Source organism: Pholis gunnellus (assembly GCF_910591455.1).
Source record: "Pholis gunnellus genome assembly, chromosome: 4".
Taxonomy (NCBI): domain Eukaryota; kingdom Metazoa; phylum Chordata; class Actinopteri; order Perciformes; family Pholidae; genus Pholis; species Pholis gunnellus.
This window is the reverse complement of record NC_136530.1, coordinates 22,767,846-22,794,672: the sequence shown is the minus strand read 5'-3', so window position 1 is coordinate 22,794,672 and position 26,827 is coordinate 22,767,846. Positions and strand designations below refer to the sequence as shown.

Here is a 26,827-nt window from a genome sequence, read left to right as displayed (position 1 = left end):
TGTAAACCCCCCCCCCCCCCCCTCCCACACACACACACACACCACAGGAAGAGGGCCAGCCTCGCTTGGCTTCTCATCACGGGTGAGAGTGATCGAGTTGGGTGCACAGCTGCCATTTGACTGGTGAGATTTTCTGATGTCTGCCTCCACTCATGCTGTGCACATTAAATGCAGTGTAATTTACATACCTTAATAGACAACAGAAATCAGATCACATTTAAATTGGCTGTCTGATTGGATCATATCCAGCACATGTTGATATATATATATATATATATATATGCTTACCTCATCACAGTTTCTCAGTCTACATCATTTATAATGTTCCCACAGAATCTTGTGGGAACATTCTTGTAATAATTTACGGTTTATCGATTATTTGACTGTAATGCAATATGTATGTGATAAGACATGCTTGGGAGAGCAGCACTGCTTTTGCTCAATTTGAAGCCAGGATAGTTGTCCAAACCTGATGTTACAGCACTCTCTGAGAGGCAGACAACACAATAGGCCTCCTCCTCCATTTCCACTTAAACCTTTTGGAACAGCACCATTAGCTAAATTGTATAACTGTCAATAACATAGTTTATACACTAGAGTGCAAAGGAATCATTTTTGCTTAATTTTCACTAAAATGCGTACTCAGATTCACTTATGTGGCTGCGAAATGAGCACATAAATTAAACCAGTATCTCTCCTGCCTCTATGAACTCTAGTGTCTGAAAGTGTTAGCTCCTTCAATACAGTTGTTAAATGTATGCTTTATTTGTTTCTATAAATTTATACTTCAGTTGTGTAATCCATCACAGTTCAACATCAATATCTGTCGGTTACATTATGTGGCTGTGCAGTTTAAGTGCACATGGATATGGTCAGGATTTGAACTGCATCAATCAACTATTGGATGGATTAAACAACTCAAGCAGGTTTCAAGAGTGTGCTCATTGATTTTCAGAAAATACAGAGATGAGTGGACACCAATGGCGGCCTGCAATGTAGAAAACAATACAAGTAAAAATAAACAACAAGTAGCATGGTTTGTAGAATTGTTGGTTGTGTGTTATGTAGGCTATTAAATGTAGATTATAGTGACTGGGCTATTAAATGTGCAACAACCATTATACTGTATGATATAATGTAGTAGAGCTGTTGAATGAAACGTGGGTCTACTCTATTCAGTTACTCTGGATTATCTGACATCGACACGTCGAGTCTGAAGATCAGTGACAGAGAGAAGAAACAAGGAAGTTTAGTTAGCAAACAGCAGGCAAAGTACAAGCTAGCTGTTGACTACATCAGTGGGTCTGTTAAACCTGCGACACAAACTGTTACCCTAACACTACAGCAACATGCCCGAATTAAAGACACCGAGGTAAGCATGCTCACCATTGAATGGTTTTAATGTGACAAGTCGAGTTACACGTATTTAAATAGTGCATTGAGGTCACACTCGTTGTTCCAATTACCGCTAAATGTCAAACAAACGGCTAACGTGAGCACTGGTTACAACATTGTAGCACACACGCGCTCTGTGTAGCTTCACCTGCCGTTAAACTGATCGTATATTATTGAAAATGTACGTTTCCTCCTCAAGAGCTGTTTGTGGACGACCGTCGGTGTTCTGCTACTTGGTTGTGTAATGTTAGCTTATCCTCAGCTAGACGACGGGGGGGCAGAACGATGGTGACATCCTGGATTTAGCTGTTGTATGATGTTCAGACACGCCGCCTGTGAACCGTCGAGGCTGCAGTCTTGATGCACCTTTTATCCAATTTTGAGAAAGCGATAATTAGCTGGGCTGTGTGTGTTTTGTTGAGTCCCGTCAGAGTGTGTGACTAGTGGCTGGTATTTACGTGATGATCTGACATTGACATGGATGAACATAACGTTAAGGTTACTGATCCAGTGGCAAGATTATACAAGATAATACAAGATTATACAAAACAAGTATCAAAGTAAGGTTTGATCAATACTCGTTTTGTCCATGGCCGCCATACAACGTTACGTTTCTGTGCTTTCATCCCGTTTGTGTTATTGCTTACTTTCCCTGCTCAATCTCATGCCTTCTAGGATTAAAGCCATTCACACCAGTGCTAGTGACGGACTGGAGGGGTTCAAGGCTCATGCTGTGTTCCAGGAAATCAACAAGAAGCTCCAGGAGGTGATTACATGACCTACACTAGCAGTCAATGTTGTTAATCTCAGATTATTATCACTTGTTATGTCTATGCATTCTCATTATTAGATTTCATTTCAGTGGTTCTTTAAAAAGGGTTAGGGTTAAAAGTTTTGTTTGAATTCATTCGTTGTACATTTCCATAAGCATTCATCAATCCTTCGAGACATATACAGTGTTTCTAAGCCCCCCCCCCCCATCACTTCACTGTCATTTCATGTTGAATCAATCAGACAAATGGTTTCCTCCAAAAGTCAAGTGTTTGTAAGCGGTTACCTTTGGATGACCTCAATCACACCAGATTCATCTTGAGCTCGCCAGCAGCGCTGGCTTTGCGATGAATGGGATTTTTCATCAATGAGAAGTTGACGAGAGCGGAGCAGGCTGGATGCTTAGAGACACGGCTTAGTGTAATATCTCAGGCAACTGATCAGACAAACAGATTGAAGTTTTTAGCTGCAGAGCTTATATTATGTTTAGTGAGAGAACCTGTTGTCCCACTTTTGTATTTCCATATTAGTATATGTTGGGAAGGAAGTGGATTTTTCTGTTTCTAATCGGATCCCAGTTGTTTGGGCAGATTTAGGGTAATATTCCCTACCTTTTGTTATTTGGTATATATTCAGCTGTAGAGTGATGTTCATGAACACAAGTATGTTTATCATATAAAGAGAATGTGAGGAAGATAGTTGGCTTGAAACATGTTGCCTGTATAGAATACCGATTCAAAGGTTCCTTGTAACACATACATGTTCCTACAGATCTTTACTGTGTTGAAAACATGTGGTTATAACAACCAATAAGTGAAACAATTTGAAATGTTTTTAATATGAAATGTCTTTGAATTGGTATCGTGTCACATATGAAAGGATGGTAAGAACAATGTAGTGAATACTTAGTTTACATGTAATACAGATGCTGTAGGGTTTACTGTGTGTAAACTTCTGTGTACTTTGAACAGGAAGGGGAGCAGTTTGTGAAAAAGATCGGGGGAGTGTTTGCCTTCAAAGTAAAGGACGGCCCAAATGGACAGGAGGCCATTTGGTATGTGGACGTGAAGAACGGCAAAGGCTGTGTTCACAACGACGCAGGTAAACAATATCTGGCCTTTCTTATGGCTCATGTGACAGTGGGGAAGTTATAGACACATGTACTCATGATAATATTCAACTATGGGTGGAGGTTCAAAGTTCAAGGTCTGCACTGGGTATTTTTCTGCTCAATCTGTGTGTCATTTATCAGATGTTTACATTCCTTTTTGCCTTAACAGTAAGTCACTGAATACACATATCCCTACAATGCATGTTCCACATTTTTTTGAACTGAACTATGTGTATCTCTACCCTGCAGCTAAGAAAGCAGATTGTACCATTTCTATGTCGGATACAGACTTGTTGGCTTTGATGACGGGGAAGATGAACCCGCAGACTGTGAGTATTCAATGAGGTGGACTCGTGTGGTGTTGATGGTGATTCGGTTTTAGAGACGGCGCAAGTTTGTCCTTTACCTTTTTCCTTCTCAAGGTAAAGGGGGGAGGGGGGGGGGCATTTAAATTGTCCCCGTCTCACCCACAATGTGCGCTGAATGCAGCTAAGTCATGTTGCGGCTCTATTGGCTGCTGGAATGATGTCAGTCTTGCTATTGGGCCGACGTTAACTGGTTGCACAACCCGAGTGTCCCTTTCTGTTTTCCTGAAGCAGCTGATCCATTGTTGTCAGCAGCTGATGTCTCTAAATGAACTAATGTATGCCTGTATTTAATCTACTCAAAGTTAATATTGATGCACTTTGTCTTTAAGGATAGGTTCACATTATTTGTGTCTCTACGCGCGTAGCATCCCACGGTCAGCCTGTGCATTAAAACAGCTGTGGAGACGACGACGTCACAAGCTGTCAAACCTCTTTCAAGCTTGTTTTCATTATTGACTTATATTACACTTTTCTTTGCTGTTTATAGTCTAATGAGAGATGAGGGCAAAATTGGACTTCAAGGAGTTTCCTTTTTACTACAGCATTTGTAATATTCACATAAAATGGATTACAGCGACAGCCCATAAGAAATGAATTTGCTCATATGCTGGCCAGTAAACAAATGAATAGATAAATGGAGTATATCCTATGCACACATATGAAATAACAGACCTGGCTTTGTTGAGCCCGTCATTGCGTTTCGATGCCCGGGACAGCGCGGCAGCTGAGGCGCCCTCCACACTCAACAAACAGGGCTATCAGTCTGAGAACAGCTCCTAGTAGTTGAGGTTGATGCACGATGAATAATGCAGGATTAATATTCCTCATTTCATATATTATTTCACGTTCCATTTGGGGTTATGCAATGTATTAGAAAACCCCCCCGATGCATTGGAATACTAATTTGGAAGTTGATTTCTCTGGCGATGATCGAAGCTTCGAAGCATTCGGGTCAGCGTTAGAAGAAAGCTTCTTGATTTGTCTGACTCGGACAGCTGAAGCCCCACATTAGCTGAAGAATATATCTGTTTGTATTTAAAACGCTGATGATTCCCATCCAAGTCTCATCTCATCTCAGTTGAATCGCTGCAGTCTTCTTTTGTCAATCATTGTCATTGTGCCCAGAACGATGGAACCATCCCCTAACTACAGAACTGCAGAGATAAAGAGTGATCGACTCTCTAATCAGGAGAGATGCTTCATGGTGCGCTGGGATTTTACAACTGAACTGTGACCAGGATGCACACTCTGTATTTTGCTGACTGTGTGAAAATGGATATTTTAACGTCACAGATGATTGACAAAGGCATGAAAACGTCGGCCGTAAGCTGTCATTTTGCACATTTTGTACGGATACGGATCAGTAAGAGGTTACATGCGCACAGAACAAAATAAGGAAACGGCGGAAAAACCCTGATTTATAAAACCATCTGTACCCTCATGTACATAGTTTTTCCTTTTCAAATCACAGTCAGCGTGAGTTGTTGCGCTATCACTGCCACAGTTCAACCAAACGAATTTACTTCAACCTAACTTATTTATTTAGATTCAATGGGAAGATATTATTTTTTTAAAACAACAAAATAAGAACCCTCTGAAGTAGTTTCACGTTGGTGACGTCTACATTTGACGTGTTCTTGTTTCATGTTTGGGGAGTCGTGTGTTTTATGCTGGCCATGAGTGGTTGTACAATGAAATTGTGTTGACAAATCTGGTGCACTGTAAATTCTTATTAAATCATTTTGATTACTGTAGAAAAGTTTGATTTACAGTTAATTATATTCTACAGTGTAAATCACTGCGTCATTAATGTTAGCTTAGCTTATATTGCGGCTCTCCTTTCGGTGGCATTATGTCCGGCCGGGTGGTCGGTTATCGCCTCGAGGTCCGCTCACCACGAACAAATCCAATCCACACGCTCACTTCCCCGACGTTTACGAGTGTATGCTGTCATATATTATTTGCCATAATTAAGACAAAATTTAGACACAAATTTAGCAAAATTAATTGCAGCTATAAGTGTGTGTTTGGATATCAATGGGCAAAAAACATTTAATTTCAAATACAATGTGGCTGAGGTCTAAATCATTCAACAGCAACTTTGCCCTTTTCAACCGGTGAGCTTGGGTGCTGGCGACATGGAGGGAGGCCAGGCGCTCTTGTGACACAGAGCCGGTTGAAAAAAAGGTTTCCATTGTCCTCCTCCTTAGATAACAACAGCTGGGGCAGAGCCTACAGTCCTCTGTAGCTCCGTATCTCCCGAAGCCAAAAAATGTCCCCTTGTGGGATTAATAAAGTACCTATCTAATCTAATCTAATCTAATCTAATCTAATCTAATCTAATCTAAACTCTAAACCCACCCACTTTTTAGCGGTCCAATCAAATATGATTTAAATCTCTCTTGTAACTGTACACCGCTCAAATATTCCGTTTCACTCTACAGAAGCTAAAGACGATCTCACTTCTGTTTCCCCGGGACTTTAAGTGTGTAGGAATCTGCAGCTGAAATGGTCTCCAGTAAATGCACTATTTACTTCTGTAACGTTGCTAAAAATACCTGCAGAGCCCATGTGTTTTGGGAAATGAGTCTGCCTTTTAAGAAAACTAAGCCACATATTTGCATTTAAAGGTGTTTGTCAGCAGCAGGAACAAATGGGCTTCGGCCTGAGAGCCACCAACAGGTGATGGACGTTGGAAAATATTGAGACAGACGATATGAGTCTCAAATTACACAGTGAGGGTCAATATAATGAATTTAACAGGAGTGAGAAACATCAAATTTGATTTAGTCTTGCAATTGGTAATGCCAACATGGTCTCCATTTCTCTTTTTTTGCAGTATTTGCATCTACAAATCTTTTCCGTGAGGAATCTCATCTCTAATTCACGCCTCTCTGTCTTGATTTCCATTGCTGTGTTTTCTCTGAATTGTTCTGTGCAAAAGCAGTGAGTGACGAGGCCCCACCAAGGTCATTCGTGCTGGCAGAGTGGCGTGATGACACGCCTCTCTGCCAGCACTCCACGGCGATCACATGTATCAGGAGTCCCTGTCGCTGCACTGTGCTCTTGTAACGAAGGAACAGCTTCGCACGCTCCAAGAACACCGTTTTTCTGCTGCTTCATCCCTCGTCATTCAGACATTCGGACCGGTTGACCTTTTTAAGACAAAAGCAAAATTAAAAATGTCAGTTCTTCCATTCACACGAAAAAAGATTTAATTTTCCTTCTGAGAACCAAATATTCTAAGAATCTCTGCTCACTCACAGTCAATTCTTCACCTGCTGCACACCAGCCCACGGACATAATTTCCCTCTCACTCGACCCACTCTGTGCCTGTGTGCCATGCAGTTTCCTGACATTTCATAAGCTGTTGTTGCCGCTGCCCCACTTTCCCTGGGTTGAGTTAATCTCTCACGGTAACTCTTAAAACTAGCAGCGCGTGTAGTCCAATACAGACTAAAACCGTGCATCGGACGCCTGACTGACGTTTAGTTTCTTTTTTTTTTTTTCACCCTCTCTTTCTCTTAGGCGTTTTTCCAGGGCAAGCTGAAGATCACAGGGAACATGGGAATGGCCATGAAGCTTCAGAGCCTGCAGCTGCAGCCGGGCAAAGCCAAGCTGTAGATGAGACGTCGGGAGCCGAGCCGTAACTACAACCTCTGTAGAAGCGAACAGAGTTAACCACGAAGAATTTAACAGCAACTCTGGTTTCAGATCGATGTGGAAGGTCTGCGAGGCTTCTCGTCACAGGAATGAACCACTTTCCCTACTCGCGACCTCGCTGACCGACCAGGGGATTAGTCAGCAGCCCTGCCGATGTAACTGGAGAACACGTTAGATGGACTAATAATGAATCCTCTAATCAAGTCCCTCTTATTATATCAGTACACTCGAGTAGAGAAAGGTGCTCCCTACTTCTAGATACTAATTCAGTTTGTGTCCCGTTTTCAATAACTTCCCCGATGTCTGTTGCTAAAGAAATCTTTCTTTGAGTGTATTGTGTCTGGAAATGTTTTGAGTAGAGCAGATTGATTGTCATTTTCCGCAATCATGGACACCACAGTCTAAGTGCCTCCTCGTCTCAGACTTTCAGTTTGCTCTAAGGTTTTTAAGCCAACAACATAGAAATGTTTTTCACTGTGGCCGCCCAGCGTTTTAACAGGGGTGGGTGGGGGGCTGGGGGGTTGTGATTTCCTGCTGTACTATCATTGCATGAATCTCTAAAAGATTTCTACGAAATAAATTTGCCTCTGCTGCAACTTCCATTGGGTGGTCTTGACTATACTTTATGTTTCTAATCAATTTGAACACAAAACAGCCGGAGTAGTTAATCTGCGAAATGGCACATACAACTAGACTTAACAACATGCTGGCCCTGATTATTAAGATGAGGGCTTCACGACTGGGTCTGCGTTTGTTTCCGCTTTTTGGAGGACCTTTCACTTTTCCAACACAGCTGCGACCTTGTTCCAGACTGCCACGCTGTAGTTTTTCCATTTGTAAACGGAGGGAGCATGGCTGAGCGACAAATCTGTTAACTAGCTCTGACCCAGATTCCACTGCAGCTTTGCTTTGGCTCTTGCACTTTCGCTCTGTAGTTGCGGCGGTGTTATTTCTTTGGTCGCTAATGACTTATTTTGTGCATGAGTGAGATTTCATCTTATCTTAGATCTAAGTTTGATTAGGAATGTTGGCATCAAACCTTTATTTATAACAAGTAGAATAGATGAATTCTTTAGATGCTGTTTTTAAAAAACGTGTGGTAAGAAAGGCTGAAAGAAATTGTGAATCTCCAACTTATTTTCCCCAAGATGAGAACTTAAAGTCACATTAAGTTCACGTAACTTGTCATGGAGAGTACTACTCAGCTTGTAAGAACAGTTCCATAATGTGTTCTGTGGTTCTGGAGGAGTTTTGTCTAGTCTGGCGAAATAAACCCTGATGATGTCATCAGGGTTATTTTGACTTTGAGACAAATCATAACAACCAAGCAGGAATTTTAACAGCCTGGGTGTTTACCAGGAAGAGAGGGATTATCAAAAGATGCTATTACAGTCAGTTGCATTATGAGAAATGTAGGACTCATTGTTTTTTAGGAGCAGGCCATACAAGGGGGGCATAAAAGTCCTACGTTTAATGTACTGCGACACTATGCATTATTGCTGTAAATCAAATTCCATCATGTCTCTGCTTGCTCTGCTGCAAGCCTGTCTCCTACAAAAAAATATGACATTGCCATACAACAAAACTCAACGTACGTTACGGTTGCAGATTTGAACACTTTTTTTTTTTTAAACAGTTCGAAACACGTGGTCGTAAATTGAAACAAAAATTGCGACAAAACAACCCGGTCACATAGGACATGAACAGCATGTCCTGGGCAAAAGCACTGTGTTTGTGATCAATCCAACAACCCGACCCCCTCCCTAAGCAGACTTCCACACACTCATTTGAAACGTATCTGTTTTTCTGGTCAAAAGCAAACGTAATCCACTTCAAAACATATTTCCCTCGAAACTAGCGTAGTTCACAATGCAGTTTTGCTGTATGGGAACGCCATTTCTAGGAGACCGGGCTGTCTGTTGTCACCATGAACCCAGCCTGATTAAAATGTTTGCTACTTTCTGAGAGTTATGCAACACAGCAGTGGCTCAGCTTGTATACACGTCATTGCTGTCCTGGGAACTGATTATCTGCAGCAAGATGTGCTGTTTTGTACGTTTGCTTGCAATATACTAACCAACAAATAGACTGCCTGCTGTAAATACTGCATGGTGTAATAAATGTCACACTTGTGGGATTAGCAGAGTTGGTTTAACAGTGATGACTTAAGAAGGCAGCAGCTGAGGAGCTTTATTGGACACTTTTTGCATTACAAACACACTGGTGTGTCCGACTTAGTGGGACTCGAAGCCTTGTTTCGTGGTCTGCTTTTACATGAGACAGGAAAGATGCCCTTTTAAAGAGCGGAAAATAGTTTATCCAAGTAAAAGATGAAAAGAATTGGTTTATACAAATGCAGACAGGACCAGGCAATATCCCATCTGTAATTGATAGGAACTGTAAACAAAATAGTATTATGCTGCGGCTGTTTGACCATTTGTCCACGCTTTAACATGACAGGGGGGCAACAGTGTCGGTGTCTTTTTTAATAGCTCGCACGATCCCTGCTGTTCTGTGTCACTTATGAAACACAGCCTGTTCAACACAGTTGTAAAATTAACTTGTTGGAGGGGCCATTGCTTTAAGAAAGTTGTCCAAAACATGTTCCAGTGAAACAGTGGAAACTTACTCAAAGCCTGACGCAGTGGCCAGAGCCCCTCTGAGGGTAAAAGAGCCTGCCAAAAAATATGATGAGTAATAAGCAGAGCATGGATCCGAGTGTGTTTTCTCCCATTTCAGGGTGTGTGTGGGGGGGGGGGGTTCAAGGCCTAAAAGCGAGGAAAACAGCAGCTCAGCAGGCATGTGATCTGTAAGTGATGCTCCCAAAACCCCATCACTCTCACTAACCGCAAGGGACCCAGTCCAGTATCTTCCACCCGAATGAAGACAGTGATGAATACCATCACTGTCTTCATTCTTGTCTGCACTCGCTGTCTGCAGTTCCAGCACAAATAGCTTTAAGCCGGAGATTTATATTCGAGAAGACAACACTGGAGGCTTCAATTTCAGATGCAAGTGGAACTTGACCGATAAATGTTGCAATCACTGGAGCAGATTGTGTAGATGTCCCTTAAATGGTCTTAGTGAATCACTCACATTGTATTTGTTCATTGTATGACGTAAACGGCAACTTTCACATCTTTGATTCTAATGGAGAGAGCACTCAGAGGTTTCTTTTATATCAATATATAATAGGTTGTCTTTCTTTTCCAACTGTAGCAAGTGAACACTTTTAGCATTCTTCTCATAGATTAGTAATATGACGCAGCCTTTTCCTTGAAATCAAAGAAATCAATTAAGTATAAGCAAATTTTTAGGACATTAATAGAAAAAAATCTAGCTATCTCTGGGCAAATTAGGGACCCATAAGAATGGAAAAAAGTAAAAAAAGAATGTTTTACATGAATTCAAAATTGGCTGTTAAATACATGTGGGTTCATTTGTCTGTTTCTTTTATAGCTGCTAAGACCTACAGAAGCAATTAAACTGGCTGTGTAAACCCCATAACAGATACAAAGGTTGTAATGCCTTAATTTTAAGCCTTTTTAGGCTTGTGAATTTAACTAGGACCTACAAAATACCTAAAAAAGGCCGATACTGCTCTCTGCCTTCGGATAATCTTCAAAGTACGTAGAAGAATCCGATCAGTAATTAGTTTTCAGTTTTAATTAAGGCTAGCCGTGCTTAGCTCACCAGCTAGCTTTCATGCTGTTTTCATGGAATTTAAAGGAATATTTTTAAAAATGTGCTTTGAAAAATTAGCCTTCGAGTCCGAAGTGAGCTGAGAAGACTTCATAGCCTACCGCTCTCATCTCTGTGCAGTAACGTTTAATATTAATATATTTAAAAATATATATACAGCCGGTGCTTAGCTTAGCTTAGTTTATTTTAGCTTAGCTTAGCTCAGTTTAAAGACTGTAGAAAAGGGGAAACAGCTGTTGTCACCGTAAGGTTGGGAGGCAATCAACAGAGAAAACTAACTAAGTAACTGCTCCTGGCCAAAAAATAGCATCCCATTAATAATTGAGCCTGGTTAGCTGTTTCAACCTGTTTCCACTCTTAAAGCTAAGCTAAGCGTTATATTCCTACTGCACAGACATAAAAGTGGTATTGGTCCTCATATCCAATTTTCTTATGATCACTTAATTATTTATATAGTACGGACGTCAAAAAGCCAGATTAACTACATTTTGTAGTTAGGCTTTGTAAACCGTTTTATTCTAATGCATTCCACACAAAACAAGATCAACTCTGGTAGTGGAGATGAGAAACAAGGTTCTAATCTTTTTAGGCTCTTTAATCAGAAGCAGAATGTAAGAAAAGTGTGGAAGTGAGAAAACCAAACCAAATAAATGTTTTGTTGATGAATCATCCCAGAACTCTTTTGCATGTAAAATTGAAGTTTAGTAAACTGTGCTAATGGAAGGTAATAGTAGCAGATGTTCACATGCTGGGCCTAACGGGAGTCAGGCTTGCTGAAAAAGAGGCCTAATCCAGAAACACGTGGGACATTAGATCGTATCCTGACGCCCCTTTATGGCAGGCTACTTTGTCACTTTTATAATCTAACTTGAAACAATTGGCAAGTTTTTGTCGAATCCAGTGGAAAATTGACCAAGTTATAACAACACAAACATATTCCACTAAAACTGGGGGAATCAATTCCCGGGAAAAAATATGACAGAAAAAAGGGAAAGAATGTTTGTTTTTGGCTCCAATTCAGGTCGGAACCGTCTCTCTTACTCACTCCCTTCCTTTTCACTCTCGCCTGTTCCCCTTCCTTTCTTTCTCTTAACTTTCCCTCTCCTACTCTCTTTTTCTTCCACATCTGGAGGGTATCTGGTGTGGCTGTGTGACTCCTCGTCTGCTATGGGACAGCCTGCGTTTGGACTGGACGTCAGACTTCAGTGCGTTTCTGCAAACATTGGTCGGACGGGGTAAAGTAGTGGACCAGATCCTTGCTTTGGCAGACTTTACTGCTGCGTGTTTTACGGGTGGCTGTTATGTTATGTTTTGTGGAGCTTGGATTGTAAGTGTCAGCGTCAGTCATCCATGCATGACTATGTGGCATGTGGATTTCAGACCAGAACCAGACTACTTAACGGAATGGTAAAGCCACTTTACAACTTCTGCTCAGCTGAGACGCATGAAAACAAGATTACTTTTTAAAATGCTCAGCATCTTTGCATCTATGCATGCTGGCTTTCTGTGTGTGTGTGTGTGTGTGTGTGTGTGTGTGTTTGCCACTTTACCTCTGGTAGACAGAAAAGGCTGATGGATGGCTTTTAGACATTTGCATTGAATGGCCCTTTGTAATATTTCTATCAACATTGGTGGACACATTTAGAGGGCTTTTTCCTGGCTTTGCCAAAAAAATAAAAAAAAAGGCTAGATACATGTTATTCTATTTAATCTATACATGAAGAGTGTATTGCAAATACCTGTAAATGCTTCTGTGTATTAATTGGAAAGCTTGTGACTCTTATGGTCTCTTTTTTTCAAATTGGCCCTTCCAGTTGCTGAAGATTGAAGCTTCAGCCACTGCAGAGAGAGAGAGGACAGATAAACCTGCTGTCAGTTGTTGTTGGCCTGGTGCGTAAACGATGCAAACGATCCAGTGATTTAGTGTTTGGTAGGGTCCCTTGAGGGAGAAAAGAGGTGGAAGATACTGAATTTTAGTCCCTAGGTCAAGCTCCAAAAAACCCTGGATCCTACACTTCCCATTATGACACTCAAACATTTACATCCTCCCTGCCCGGTAAATGACCACGTCTTTTTAACTCCACACCCCCCAATTTCTGTTATTTGAAATCTGTAAACATTTGGAGCCCAACCTGAGATTACTCAATGATGTCATCTGAGTCATTTTACTCAGCTGCTCCTACAGAGCCCCAGGGGGGTCATATTATAGAAAGATATATAGATATGGTAAATTGTGCGAGCATATTGATAAACCTGGGGATCACGACTTCTGATCTGTGATCCACTCTTTGGCCTCTGCGTCGACCTAAATGCTGACATCAGCATGCTAACATATTGATGTTTAGCAGGTATTATGTTTAACACGGTTAGCATGTTAGCAGGCAGGTATTGGCGCTGACGATGGCGCTAGAGGAAAGGTCAGAAGATCACCAAAGTTATTACAATTCAACCTATGGGAAACATGAATGTCTGCACCAAATTTCATGACAATTGATCTAGTATGAGACATTTCATTCTGGACCACAGTGATAGTGGCATCTCTTGAGGCATACTGGGCTGAGAGTTACATAATGTAAAAGTAATGTAATTTGCTTCATTATCGCAGCTTGGAAAATATAACACCATAACAACCGGCCTCTCCTCTATGCTGCTTATAATAGGTCTCTTTCAAGGCGGACAATTTGACATTGGTCAGAGCAGGAAATACAAAGGTGTGAGAAAAAACATTAACGGTGGCTCTGTTCTGTTCAAGTGTCACAGTGAGTCAGTGAGCCAGCATGCACCATACCAAGAAGCGGAAACTGAAGCAGATAATAAAAATCAGCAAAATCATTCATTTGGTGATTGACACATGTGCTTTTATTTCTATGACACGTCAAAATTTAGGCTATTTCATTAAAAATGACTCATTGAGTGACGATCAGCCCTTCAGAGCTGTGTATATTTCAGACACTGTGCAAGTCCTGTTTGAGGCATTAGGCACAATTAATATATGATGAGTTGCAGGCTATTAAGAGCTACTAAGAGTAGTACGCTCTCTGACTCCCTAATGGACTTTGACATGTAAAATCTATGCAGTGCCTCTTTAAAGTACCCATATACAGCTTTTTGCCTTGGAGCAGGATTTGTTTTCTCACTCTCCGGCCTATCATTGAGCATCAGTCAGCGTCCGGCCTAAACACTTGCCTCTCGTCATGACGAGCTGTCTACTCTGAAACAGTTACCAGTTTGAGGTTGAAGTAGCTGCTGTGCTTAAAGCCAACAGGTGGCGAACACGGAGAATATGCAATTTATTTTGGGGTGCTATGAAGACAATCAGGGAGTGAGTATTCAACCATGTCAGTTGCAGAGCTTCAGTTATACAGCTGGAGTTGACTTGTTGACAGGGGTTTGACCCTTGATGAATCCCTGAATCACTTAGTAGCTGGCTAACAGGGTGTGCGCTGATTGAACGTGATGGCTCTGTCAAAAACTGTGATCAAAATTACCTCAGGAGGTGCGCCCCACGCAGATGATTCAGAGGAACCCAGCTTGATTGCATTATATGTTTACTCAGAAAAATGAAGTGACTTTCCTTCTAGACCTACCAGTCTGTTCCTGTTTCCAGGAACAAAACGCTCCTGATGTTTTCAACTTCACTGTCCATGTGCTTGTGCAACAGGAGAGCAGTAGACATGGCCTTCTCCAAGCATTCCTTCCTGCAGGCCCTGAGTGTGCTGCTCTTGGCCTCGGTGTTGGTGCATTGCCAGGCCCCTCTCGAACCAGAGGAAGAGGACGAAGAAGAGCTAGTAAAGGAGACCTCCATCGCAGCAGTGGTGACGAAATCTGAGCCGCTCGAATGTCCGCCGGAGTGCAGCTGTACGGCAGAAGGGGCAGTGGACTGCGCTGGAGTCGACCTCACAGAGTTCCCCGCCGAGCTGGATGAAAAAACACGCCAGCTCTCTCTGCAGGTCTTTCACACAACTGCACGTGCACATAAACAGTGACGCACGTCCACATTTTGTAATTCTGCTCAGAAGTTAGCGAGTCAAAAGTGCAAAATCTCTTCTGAACTTGTATTTGCCGTCTGCGTTTTGTCCCCTGATGCCAGAACAACAAAATTGCGGAGATAACGGTGGAGCACATTTCCCATCTGCATCAGCTCGAGACGCTCAACCTTCAGAACAACTGGCTTACCACCAATGGTACACACTCTAAGACAAAACAGACAGTGCCGGAAGGAACCTTGTGTACAGGGTGGACCAGATTGCAGACATATTTGTCTGCAATGTTTGTTCTTTTGTGCTCATTGGTTGTGCTCAGCAGTGGGTCTGTGTCGACTAGCTCTTTAGTCGGAGCCTTTAAATGTCAACTAAATTTGGAGCAATCTTACACAGCAGTGGCAGAGGAAATACAGTTTTCCTAGCTTCCTATCAATTCTTACTCCAATTCAACTCTTCCTGTAACATCAGACTTTGCTTCCAGACGATAACCGCTTCCAGGAGAGGGAGGGAAATCAACAGGGACATCAGAGTGATTTTATCTAGATAACAGGATGTTCAGCAGAACAACTATTGCTTATTTTGCAGCCATATACAAGCCGTTAGAGAACAATGCAGCAGGCATCTGCTCTCTTGTTCCTACGAGCGGTGATGAATTCTTTGTTTGTCTTACAGAAAGTTTCAAACCCCAGTTGTAGGTCTGTTATTTCTCTGACTAAGCCTTTGTTGTTTCTGCTAGAGGTGTAGCTGAACGCCAGTTGGTCATCATCATTCTGGCTAACAGCGGTGTTAAGATGATCAGACAGCTTGGTAGATCTTTTTCTCCCTGACCATTATCCTCCATTGGAAAAAAAAAAAGTCTGTGTGATAACACCATAGGATGAGATTGTGTACCTGGCTACAGTGTAAAGAAGAAATGACTGGATGTGTTTTACAAATAGTAACATATGGGTGGACTTCTGAACCTGCCATGTAATTGCCCCCACAGTGTTCTGATCAATGCTTTGCTGTTCACCGAAGTCTTTGGAGGTAGAAGCCATTAGTGTGTTCCTTTTATTCCCAGAGACGATTGATTCCTAAAATATTACGTCAGAGTCTGAAGTCAAACTGAACTGAGCATACATGAATCATCAGTGTCACTGACCGAAGGTTAGCAGTGATACAGTTTGACATACAATACGTTATCAATAATTGTGCAATACTGCAAATAGCTGCTAGCATTTAGCCTTATAAACAAAGCATTGGCTATTTCTATACAGTGATGGCAGATACTCTTAATACCTGTCAATGGGTCAGATTTCCTGTGACATCAGGCTTAACGAGCGCCCAACAAATCATTGTGTTAAACCTAGCGAAACAATTTATATTAGGTTATTTCTACCTCTGTGCAGATTAGTCTATCAAGTCAGGCAGACATGTATCAGCTTGTTATTCAGTATGATTTTTCTTTATAGGCCTTGAAGATGAAGGTTTTGAGATGCTTGAAGAGCTGGCCTATTTATACTTGGCAAATAACAAGGTGAGTCACACATCAGACTTTCATGTGTTTGCTCTCAATGCTGACCTCAAATCTGCTTCCATGATTCAATGGCAACTTCATCTTTTCTGTCTTCATCTCACAATAACAGCTCTATTCTCTTCTGATATACTGACATGAAGCCAGCTGGCAGAGAGAGGTGGCAGTCTCCTCTCATACACTCTTTGCGAGCTTATGCTTGTGATCACTTCCAGTATGGCTGTGCCAGCTGGTGAGGGCTAAAATGTTACTGACCCTTTTGGACACAGAGCGACAGAGAAAGGATGGACAGATTTGTTTGTGCCTTCACAGAGATGAATAGGCAAACAGGATACAGGAAGAATAGAGGATTTTTAAGTGCTCACTAAGCCTCAAAGACACCCATGCTGCTTTAATCCATAAACCATGTTATAAAGGAGAGAGCTCTAAGTGAACATCTAATCTCACCAGTGCTTCTCGGATTTAATATTTGGTACAATGTAACGCTTGTTCCGGTACGAGTGACAAAAGTGAAAAAACCTTGCTTATTTTAAGGGGCACACAACTTTCCATACAACATTTCTTCCCTGTACATGCTGCACAAAATAGGTCGTTTGTCACTGCCTTCCAAAACATCACACATGCTCTTCCCAAAAGTTCATATGAGCTTTTTCTCTGCATCTATGGTTAAGGTTTTGGTTATATTTGGGCAACTAAATCTAATAACTTGGTTAGGGTGTCATAGTTATGTTGGATTCTTTTAGTTGTTTTGGTTTTTAGGGTTACTTAGATTATGTCCACACTAAACCATTTACACTTTTACAACCACCAAGACTGTTTGTCTTGGTGGTTGTTTTTTTATAAGTTGAGTTTCCTGTGCTTGCTCTGTGTGTTTCTGATGTGTTCCTGGCCAGCATGTCATCCCTTGTCCAGCCTCGTTAGCCCTGCCTTTGTGTTGCTGGTCCTTGTTATCTTGTTTCCCAATCATAGTGTTTCCCTTCTTATTCCGGTTATCTGCCCACTCCAGCTGTGCCTTGTCTGGTAAATGGCATCTTGGGTCTGTTCTCTTGTGTTATTTTTCAGTTTGTTTGTCACCATTTCCAATGTTTCTGCCTTGCATAATTAGTTGGAAAATAAATGGTTTATTCTTTAGTTCTGCAAATGCAGAGACAACACAGTCTAACCTTTTTAGGGTGGACATAATCTAAGAAGCTCTTAAAACTGAAACACTTGAAAACATCAAGGATTCCAACAGAAGAGTCCAACAGAACCATGACAAAGGGCTATGGAAAGTTTGATCGTGCATGGTTAAAAACAAGACCACTGGTCTACAGCCAATCCATCGAGTAGATGTGGAGTATATCCTGCGTGTTTTACCGGATAAGCTATCCTACAATCATTGACCTGCTGGTGGCACAAATAAAAAATCATTACGATACATCAGCCGGGGACCATGACTTTCGGTAATCATCAGTATTGGTTGAGAGAATTCACTCAGAACTGATGTGGTGGACTGATCGACCAACCGACCGGTAGACATTGCAATCTCTACAGTAACACTGTCCCATCATGCTTCTTTTCTTGTGCTTTCAGCTCAACTCAGCACCAAAAGTCCTACCACCCTCTTTGGTTAGTGCTGATTTTGCTGCTAATCAGCTTACAAGGATCTACCCATATACGTTTGGCCATAAACCGAAACTGAGGTACGACTGTGCATTTTTGTGTAAAATGTAAATCTTGTTCATGGAATCATGTCCACTTATACATGGCAATGTCCCTTGATCATGGCTCCTAGGTCCGTGTATCTCCACAACAACAAGTTGACTGATGCAGGACTTCCTGACCATACCTTCAATGGTTCTTACAACCTGGAGATCCTCACCATGTCCAGCAACTTCCTACGTGTTGTCCCAAGGAACTTGCCCTCCAGCCTTTACCGTCTTCATCTGAAGGTCCAGCCCCTGTTAACTTTGTATTTAGATGTCAGGTGGAAGATATACATTGTGTTTCTTTTCTTTCATGAATATGGTAAATGATGATAGCACAAAGACTGCTCTTTTTTGTTCAGAGTAACAAGCTCGAGAAAATCCCAGAGGGGGCCTTTGACAACTTGTCAAACCTCAGAGAGTTGTATCTCCAGAACAACCTCCTCAGCAATGAGGGCATGGACAACGAGACTTTCAGGTGGACAAACCCCTAGGGGTTAACATATTCTAACATGTTGATGCTATTGCCAAGTGTGAACGAGGAAAAGCCTTGATTTATGTGTTTTCAAGTGTTTACCAGAAAAAAGCATTCACTCTACAAAGACTATGTGATTTCTGTGTTGCGGCATCCGACTGAAAGCTCCCAGAACTGATTTAATGACTTTCTCTCCTTCTCTTCTTCTCTCCTGGCAGCCAATTGAGCAGCCTTGAGTGTCTGGACTTGTCAAATAACAACCTGAGTGTCGTCCCCAAGGGTCTGCCTCGCAATCTAGTGCTGCTACACCTGGAGAAGAACTCCATCAATAGTATACCCGGAGACGCTCTCGTTTCTGTCCGAAAACTTGAGTACCTGCTCCTCCACAATAACAAGCTGCGCTCACGTTCCATCCACCCGAATGCCTTCCAGGTACAGGTCTATGAAATGTAAAATCCTTTTGGATCTTTAACATGATAGTTGAGCTGTGTAAACACATGGACATTTCAGGTTGTATCTTCAATTGTAAGAACATGCTGGAAGAGATGCTCAACTGCTTTTGCATAACACAGTTGCATTTTCACTAGGGCTTGAAGAAACTGCACACTCTCCACATGTACAACAACTTGCTGGAGCGAGTTCCCAGGGGCTTGCCTAAACGGGCCAAGACCCTAATGATGCTCCACAACTTCATAACCGAAATTAGCCGTAATGACCTGGCCCTGTTGTACTCCCTGATCGAGCTCAACCTCAGCTATAACAAACTGACCAGCCCCAAAGTACACCGCGAGGCATTCAGGAAGCTGCGTATTCTGGAAACCCTGGATCTGTCGGGGAACAACCTTCAATCTATGCCCTTGGGTCTTCCTCGCAGCCTGAAGGTGCTCGAAATCAAGAACAACCAGCTGAACTCTATCCCCGACGGTGCACTGACGGGCATGGAGAAGCTACAAAAGCTCATCCTCAGCGACAACCAGCTGAAACTGAATTCAGCCTACCAGGGAGCTTGGATGGAGCTCAGTGCGCTCACAGTGAGTAGCTGGGGGAGGAATAAACATGTCAGATGTTAGTGCAAGATGTTTTGTAGCCCTTGTCCACTGCAGGAACTTAACCTGCAACCTGAACTTTTACGATTCTTGTGAGGCTTTAGTATGGTGTTCTTCCTTGCACTTCCATTGTGTTTCACGAACCGTTTTGGATGTACTGTATGTGTGTATATATATTAAAGCCAGGAAGTGCTTGAGGCTTGAGGCTTCAAAACAACATCCCACAAACCAATGGGTGACGTCACGGTTACCACGTCCCCTTCTTATAGTCAATGGTATTTATTGGGTTAGACCTCTAAATATATTAAACCTTTGAGTTTTCGGATCTTTGAGTATCAGGCACACTAAGAGAATATGTCAGTATTATGTGGAAGCAGAGAAATTCATTCTTTATTATCCGGCTTCGGTATTCTCTGGTGTGTGGGAAAAAGTTTAGCATGTACAGGAAGTGTTGATAGCACCGACTGCCTAGGTGAGCTGGATTCCCATGTGTCCGAGTCAAGTCGAGTCGAGGCCAGTGTACGGGTGAACAATCTCAGCAACGATTTAATTTTAAATGTGTTTCTGCAGTGGAAAAGGGATATGCATTTCACATATTAAAGCAAAATTCTGTATAATTCTTCAATATTTACAGTATTTTATCACTTTTCAGTGAAAATATTTCACTATGTTCATTATTCATTGAGAATCTTGTAATTTTAGACGCTAGACCTGTCTGGCAACCAGCTGTCACACGTCCCCTCTGACCTTCCTGAGTCTCTGGAGTACCTTCACCTGCAGAGTAACCGCATCTCCATTGTTCCTGCTTCAGCATTTGAAGGCACTCCAAACATCAAAGGCATCTTCCTCCGGTAGGGGAAACTGAAACCATTTCTTATCAATCAGAAGGTTATAGTCATTAGACTCAGTCTTTTTACTGGTAAATAAGTACTTTCTTTCTGAGCGGGTGTTAAACTCCATTCATCCCCTATGATTGTTTGTATAAGCTGTTTTACTTCGAAAGTAGCTGCAAGACACATGCAAGAGGCAGTAGGCCTTAACCTGACACGCTTCACCGTCCTCAGGGCTTTTGTTTCCATTTGGATTGAGCTCCACTCAGGAAATGATGATGCAAGTGCAACCAAAGAATGGCCATGAGGACATTTTTGCTTTTGTTTATGCTGCTCTGTGAGCATCAAAGGGACAGCTGCAGTCGGGAAGACATACACCAGTGTTATTTCCCCTTTCAAAAACATAGTTTCACAATTAGCTCAGAGTGAGTTTAGGGACAATGAAAAGGATTGGATTTCTGTGCTTTTTATTCCTGTGAAAGTGTCAGAGGAAAGACAGACATTCACAGTGCGTCAACCTCACGAGTGCTCACAAGCGCTTTGAATATATGAAAGTTGCATCAGACTGTGCATGAATTAGATTCTGAATCTTTAAATGTAAAGCAACAGTTTAACATATTGGGAAATACTTACAGTATATAGTGTATGTTCTTTACAAAGATGGCTTGCAAAGTGTCACCGGAGCCAGATGTTTATGTTGCTGGTGAGAGACTACAGGTAGTGTCAGATTTTAAATATTTAGGATTTTTTATTGATTCTAATCTCTCTTTTAAAAAGCAGGTAAAACATGTGACAAAGGTCTTACAATGTAATCTCATGAATTTGAGATATATAAGAAACAGTCAATCTCTTTTAGCAAATCTACATTCTCTGTGAAGGCAGCACACTCGTGGAATACTCTGCCATCACACATATGCACAAAAAACACATACAAAATATTTAAACATCGCCTTAAGGAATGGCTTGTTGCCAATCAGGCATGCAAGCATTGATGTACTGTCTGTCCTGCCTTCATGTTTCGCCTATATGTGCATTTGTCTTGCTCAGTGTTGCTATTTTCCATTTTGATGTGTATTTTTATGTGCCTCAGTGTTATACAATGTGCTTGTACTGTAAGTGGGTTTTTCTGCTCGGCTCTAGTGCCCTATGTACATTTTTCTTTTGCGTATTGGTTTTGTCTATACGTTACTGTCTGTTTACCTAGGAATTTTAATTCCATTTTAATTTGAAATTTTGTAATTTTAGGCTGCCTTCAAACATCTGGCCAGGGACAGCAGATGAAAACTAGCCTCTCAGGCTAACTCTGGCTCACTTGCAGTTTGACTGTTGATTGGTGGGCATTGATCCTGCAAAATAAACAAATAAAATAAATATGAAGCTACCGTCACCAGCTGGTTACAGTACTGCCACTGCTTAGCACAAAGACTGAAAAGAGCTAGCAATAGTAACATAACATTTTAGAGTGACATATTTTTTCTACAGTACAGATTTGTAACTCTGCAAATTAGTAGAAACCTGATATTATTACATTAAATCTTTCAACTCACACTCAAACTTACTTTCAATCTTACATATAGTTTTAGTGTTATGTGAATGAGATTTTGCCTCATAAAAGTGAACCTTGAGATAAACTTTTCAAAATACCCCTGCTGTCCTGGTCTGTTACTAATCAACTAAATTTACTATGAGTTGACCGAGCTTCATTTTGCAGAGTACTGCAGTGCGGTATCTAATCTCTCCATCTCTTCATTTGCTGTGCATTCAGCAAATTTTCCACTTTGGTTTATTCCACATAGTGCAGGCTTATAACAAGCACTGCAGCTGAAAGCAGCGACCAGGCAGCAGGGTAAAGAGGTTTCAAGGCTTTTGTTCGGTTTGGTTGTCAGCCTGACCTCAACCTAGCTGCTTTGCAGCTCGCAATTATGAGCCTTGACCCCTTCCAGGCTGTCGTGCTCTTCCTGGTGTTCATATCAGCTGTTGCCACATTTCTTTTATTTTTTTTTCACCAAAATCCCCCCACAGCTGGCAGCCTGGGGGGGGGGAAGTGGATTCATGTGCGTGCATTCGTTATTAATTGCATGTTTATTGCATGTTGGCTAGTTGTTAAAGTTCATGTGCAACATATGCACATTTTCACTGATAGATAAGCCTGGATGCAGGTGATTACCATGCTTCAGTAGTGCTTTGATGTTAAGTGAGTGAAGCACCTGTTCCATAAACGAGTCCCACTGTGCTGATCCTTGAGTGGAGCAAAGCTGTCAGATGACACAAGTGATTTGCAAATGTCACCTGCTGTCTTTCAACCGTCCCTTCTGCATGAAAGGGATTTAGCTTTCAGCCTCTGAAAGGTCATCAAAAGTCTATTTTGATCAACTGTCAAGTGGGAAAAACACCTCACAAATGCCTCTCTTTTTCCCCTCCTTTCAGGTTTAACCGCCTGTCAGTGGACTCTGTGGACGAGAGCTCGTTCGCACACCTGTCCAACTTGCAAGTGCTGGACATCGGCACAGGAAACACCGACCTCCCCTTTAAAAGAGAGGAGATGGAGGAGGAGCAGGAAACATAAAGATGCGCTTGATTAAACTGACGTTGGACTTCATTGTGTCAAGGGCAGAACGGGCTTTTAAATGCCATTTCAGGTCCATTTTTGCATTGTGCTGAGTGGCAGAGTTACATATTTCTGGTGCAGGATACCGGATGAAGTTACATGAAGTTTCCATTTTTTGGGCTGGTTAGTATAGCATATCTTTATATCTGAGCTTTAAATATTTGTTTTGGACTGTTGACATGCAACATCTATCATGTAATTGTGTTTTCCAGCATTCACAGAAGGGAATTTTCCCTGTAAATGTTTCAGAATCAATACCCAAAGTCTAAGCAGAGTGAAAAAGGACACATTGTTTACACGGTGTGCGTCTTTTTCTGCTCTATGTCGTTCTGTTACTTACTTAAAGTGATTTAAACAGAAATTCTGCGGCAAAATTTGTGTTTTCATCGCCAAGGGTTGCAAGAGAAGCAGTTTCCCGTTAGAACCAATGAAGCCTCTGTAATTTCAAACTGTTGAAGGAAACACTGCAACTGGCAGACTCAATTTTGTTATTGATTAATCTATTTTTCAAGTAATCGATTCATTTCTTAGTCATGAATTTTTTTTAATAACCTCATCTCATCAAGTCAACAATCCAGAAAACTCATTCGGTTCATAAAGAAAGGGAAAAGACAAACAACCTTTTCATTGTTACTGGCGGAAGACGCTTATGTTGCAAAATTCAAATTGAGAATGAATCCACAAGGGATTCATTGGACGGGATGCACATATTTGATCATGAGTTCAGTATTTCTGTGTTGGATGACATTATATTTTTTATTAAAACATTGTAACTTGATGAATTCTTTTAGCCCACCATTTTGTTCGATTCGCTCTAGACAGACAGAGTCGCCACTCCGCAAATTGCACTTGCTGTTAACACCAGTTCCTACAGCGGTCGTCAAACCAACCAGGACTGAAATGTTAAAGGGACAGTTGACCTCAAAATCAAAAATACATATTTTCCCTCTTACCTGTAGCTCTATTTATCCATCTAGATAGTGTTGGTGGGAGTTTCTGTACCGTCAGCTAGCTCAGTAGTGCTAGGTGTGCTAGCTGTATTGAGTATAGATGCACGGTTCCTTCTGCGCTGTGATACTGTTGGCGGGTGAAGCTCATTAGAAAGAAAATAGTTCCTACATGAAACTGCTCACAACAAGGTCTGTATTTCCAACACTCAACAATTCAAACCAAAACAACCAGATTGATAAATAGAAGTAAGAGGAAAAATATGTATTTTTGTTTTTGGGGTGAACTGTAACTATTGGGAGGACAGCAGCAATCTTGAAATACCAATAATTTACCTACAACATGGATGATTGTTGATATGATCATCATTTTATGTTATTCTTTTGCCATGTGCTTGTGAACGAAATATTCCAAACATAAAAGTAATTTCAATATATCTGAAGCTTCAATCCACGCCGCAGCTACTTCCGTCCACTCCTGTTTCTTTTCTTCTTCTTTTTTTTAAATGATAGCAAATATTTTTATATGACATTGAAAAAACTCATATTATTACACTCACTATATTTCTATGAATACAGTGTCACTTTCACATACGGCAGTATAGTATTGTCACATATACAGTCATTGAACACAGCAATAAATTATTTGAAAAGGCTGAAGAAGACTGTGCATTTCCTAACATTCACCAGAACATCTGATTGATATTTCAGCAGGTTCTCCCGCACAAAGCGGTGTCACTGCTCATTTCTCATTTGTCTTCCTCATACATTATATATATATATATATATATATATATATATATACTCTCATATGCAGCTAGTGCATACATTACATCCTATATCGTAAATATACGCCAAAGACTGTAAAGGGCAAAAAACACATCTCAGACTACAATCTGTTATCTTCCCATGAGAAAAATGCCATTCCACTGTAAAAATCTCTGACAGTTGCTGTATTTGACCAGAGTGAATTTGAGCCTTTATGTGCTAAGAGTGAAATGTACCGCAATGAAATTGCATGTGTAAACATACAGGTTTAAATGATATAGGTTCGGATTTTTCAAGTTTACTTACAAAAACACTCACATGCTGTAATAAATCCTCCTGATCACACTGGCCACAAAGCAAAACTGTACAGGTGAATTTTAGAACGAAAAATGAGGCAGCAACCTCCAGGACTTTAAAATGAAGCCAATGAGGAAGTGTCTAAAGCTTGCATTCTTTCTAATGACCATCAGGGGGCGACTCCTCTAGTTGTATAGAAGTCTATGAGAAAATGACTCTACTTCTCATTTGATTTATTACCTCAGTAAACATTGTGAACATGAGTTTATGGCTCAATTGCTAGTTTCAAGTCTTCTTCAATACAGCATGATGTTCATTTAGTAAATTATGGTAAATTTAGAGTCAAATAGACCATAAATCAGATTATGCTTTAGGTCGTGGCTACCTAGCGATCGCTAGTTGTTGTGTTTTCGTCTTAGAAAATGGTAAAAACAGTAAAATACCCGAAACTACTGCATCTCTGAAATATCTCTTTAACTAGATCACACCCATTTACTGAAAGCTATTCCCTGTGCTCCTCTTTTAATAATAATAATGCTTTTTATTTGTAGCGCACTTTTCATTCAGAGAATCTCAGAGGGCTCTTTTGAGTCCTGCTTCCCACTTTGAAAACCTCTGCTGTAGAGAAAACCGTTAAACGAATGAACAGTGAATGATGCAACAAAGGGGAACATTTTGTCCCCTATGTCTCACAATAGAGTTATCAGGGTCACTTCATGGCCCGTGTGAGTAGGAGTATTTTGTTACCTTCAACAGAATGGCGTTGTGATGGTGCATAATGGTGAGAGATGTTATCAACTAATACATTAGCTTCAAAGTAAGTTCATGTGTTGTAGATAAAGAAAGTTCAGCTCTTGTTTGAAATTTTTGCGAATAGCAGCAAAAATAAATTCACTCCACCAACAAACTCCAGGACCACTCGGCTTATGTTGAACGGTGGATGTTTTAGGCTGTTCAAGTGCAAAGAAAGTTTAATTCAATTAAGTGCTCCTGAGGCTGTATAAACAAATCTCTATGTTGCCGCTTGAACACCCAGTTATATCATGAGGGAAGGACAAATTTACGATCTTTTCTTCAGCCCTGTCATCCCGTCAAGCCGAGCACCACCAACTTTGTTAAGGCAAAATTAAACAATTAGGGCATTTCACTTTGCCTCCTGATCATTCAACTAAAACCAGACACTTGCAACCCTGTCTTGTCTCCTATAATGACACAAACAGCTGGTTGCTTGGAGTCGTATGATATAAAATAAACACTTGTCTTATTAACATACAGAAAAAAAAAATCATAATCATAAATGATATAAAATATAGATATCAAATCAGTTCATCAATGCATGTACCTGTAATCAATGGTTTAGGTGCTGCAGGTCCACACCAAGGACGAGTTTTATGAATAAAATCATAGTGTTGTCCTTTCGGTGTGATAAGTTCCACTGTCAGTGTGATACTTGTCCAGTCTTACAGAAAGCATTTCACTGCTATATAGTTTCCCCACCACGAGGCTTTCTCACTTTTCAGGACAAGTTGTCACCAATGAGTATTGCCCCAACAACAATGAGATGAAGAGATGAAGATGAGCCTGGCTGCGCTGTACTCCCTTGTGTAAGCATTCCCTTTGCTCCGAGGTCAGCACACAGACAACACATCAAACTCCAGGAGGAGG

General features: G+C 41.2%; 2 protein-coding genes across 5 annotated transcripts; both read left to right on the top strand.

Moving 5' to 3' along the window:
• Window positions 1-1,243: 1,243 nt before the first annotated feature.
• Window positions 1,244-7,831, top strand: scp2b (sterol carrier protein 2b). Its single transcript, XM_079157614.1, has 5 exons — window positions 1,244-1,372; window positions 2,071-2,161; window positions 3,138-3,267; window positions 3,527-3,606; window positions 7,174-7,831. The coding sequence occupies exons 1-5, from the start codon at window positions 1,350-1,352 to the stop codon at window positions 7,267-7,269; spliced, it is 420 nt and encodes a 139-aa protein (XP_079013740.1). The 5' UTR covers window positions 1,244-1,349; the 3' UTR covers window positions 7,270-7,831.
• Window positions 7,832-12,145: 4,314 nt separating this feature from the next.
• podn (podocan) lies at window positions 12,146-24,747 on the top strand. Of its 4 annotated transcripts, XM_079157605.1 has the most exons (12): window positions 12,173-12,235; window positions 12,825-12,900; window positions 14,672-14,960; window positions 15,101-15,194; window positions 16,445-16,509; window positions 18,079-18,188; window positions 18,281-18,437; window positions 18,554-18,669; window positions 18,885-19,098; window positions 19,254-19,697; window positions 20,415-20,563; window positions 22,970-24,747. In XM_079157605.1, exons 3-12 carry the CDS (start codon window positions 14,685-14,687, stop codon window positions 23,106-23,108), a joined length of 1,764 nt encoding a protein of 587 aa, XP_079013731.1. In that variant the 5' UTR covers window positions 12,173-12,235; window positions 12,825-12,900; window positions 14,672-14,684; the 3' UTR covers window positions 23,109-24,747. The 4 variants fall into 4 exon arrangements, with proteins under 4 accessions (XP_079013729.1, XP_079013730.1, XP_079013731.1 ...); XM_079157603.1 differs by lacking the exon at window positions 12,825-12,900 and having other exon boundaries at window positions 12,146-12,245; XM_079157604.1 differs by lacking the exon at window positions 12,825-12,900 and having other exon boundaries at window positions 12,152-12,215.
• Window positions 24,748-26,827: the final 2,080 nt, after the last annotated feature.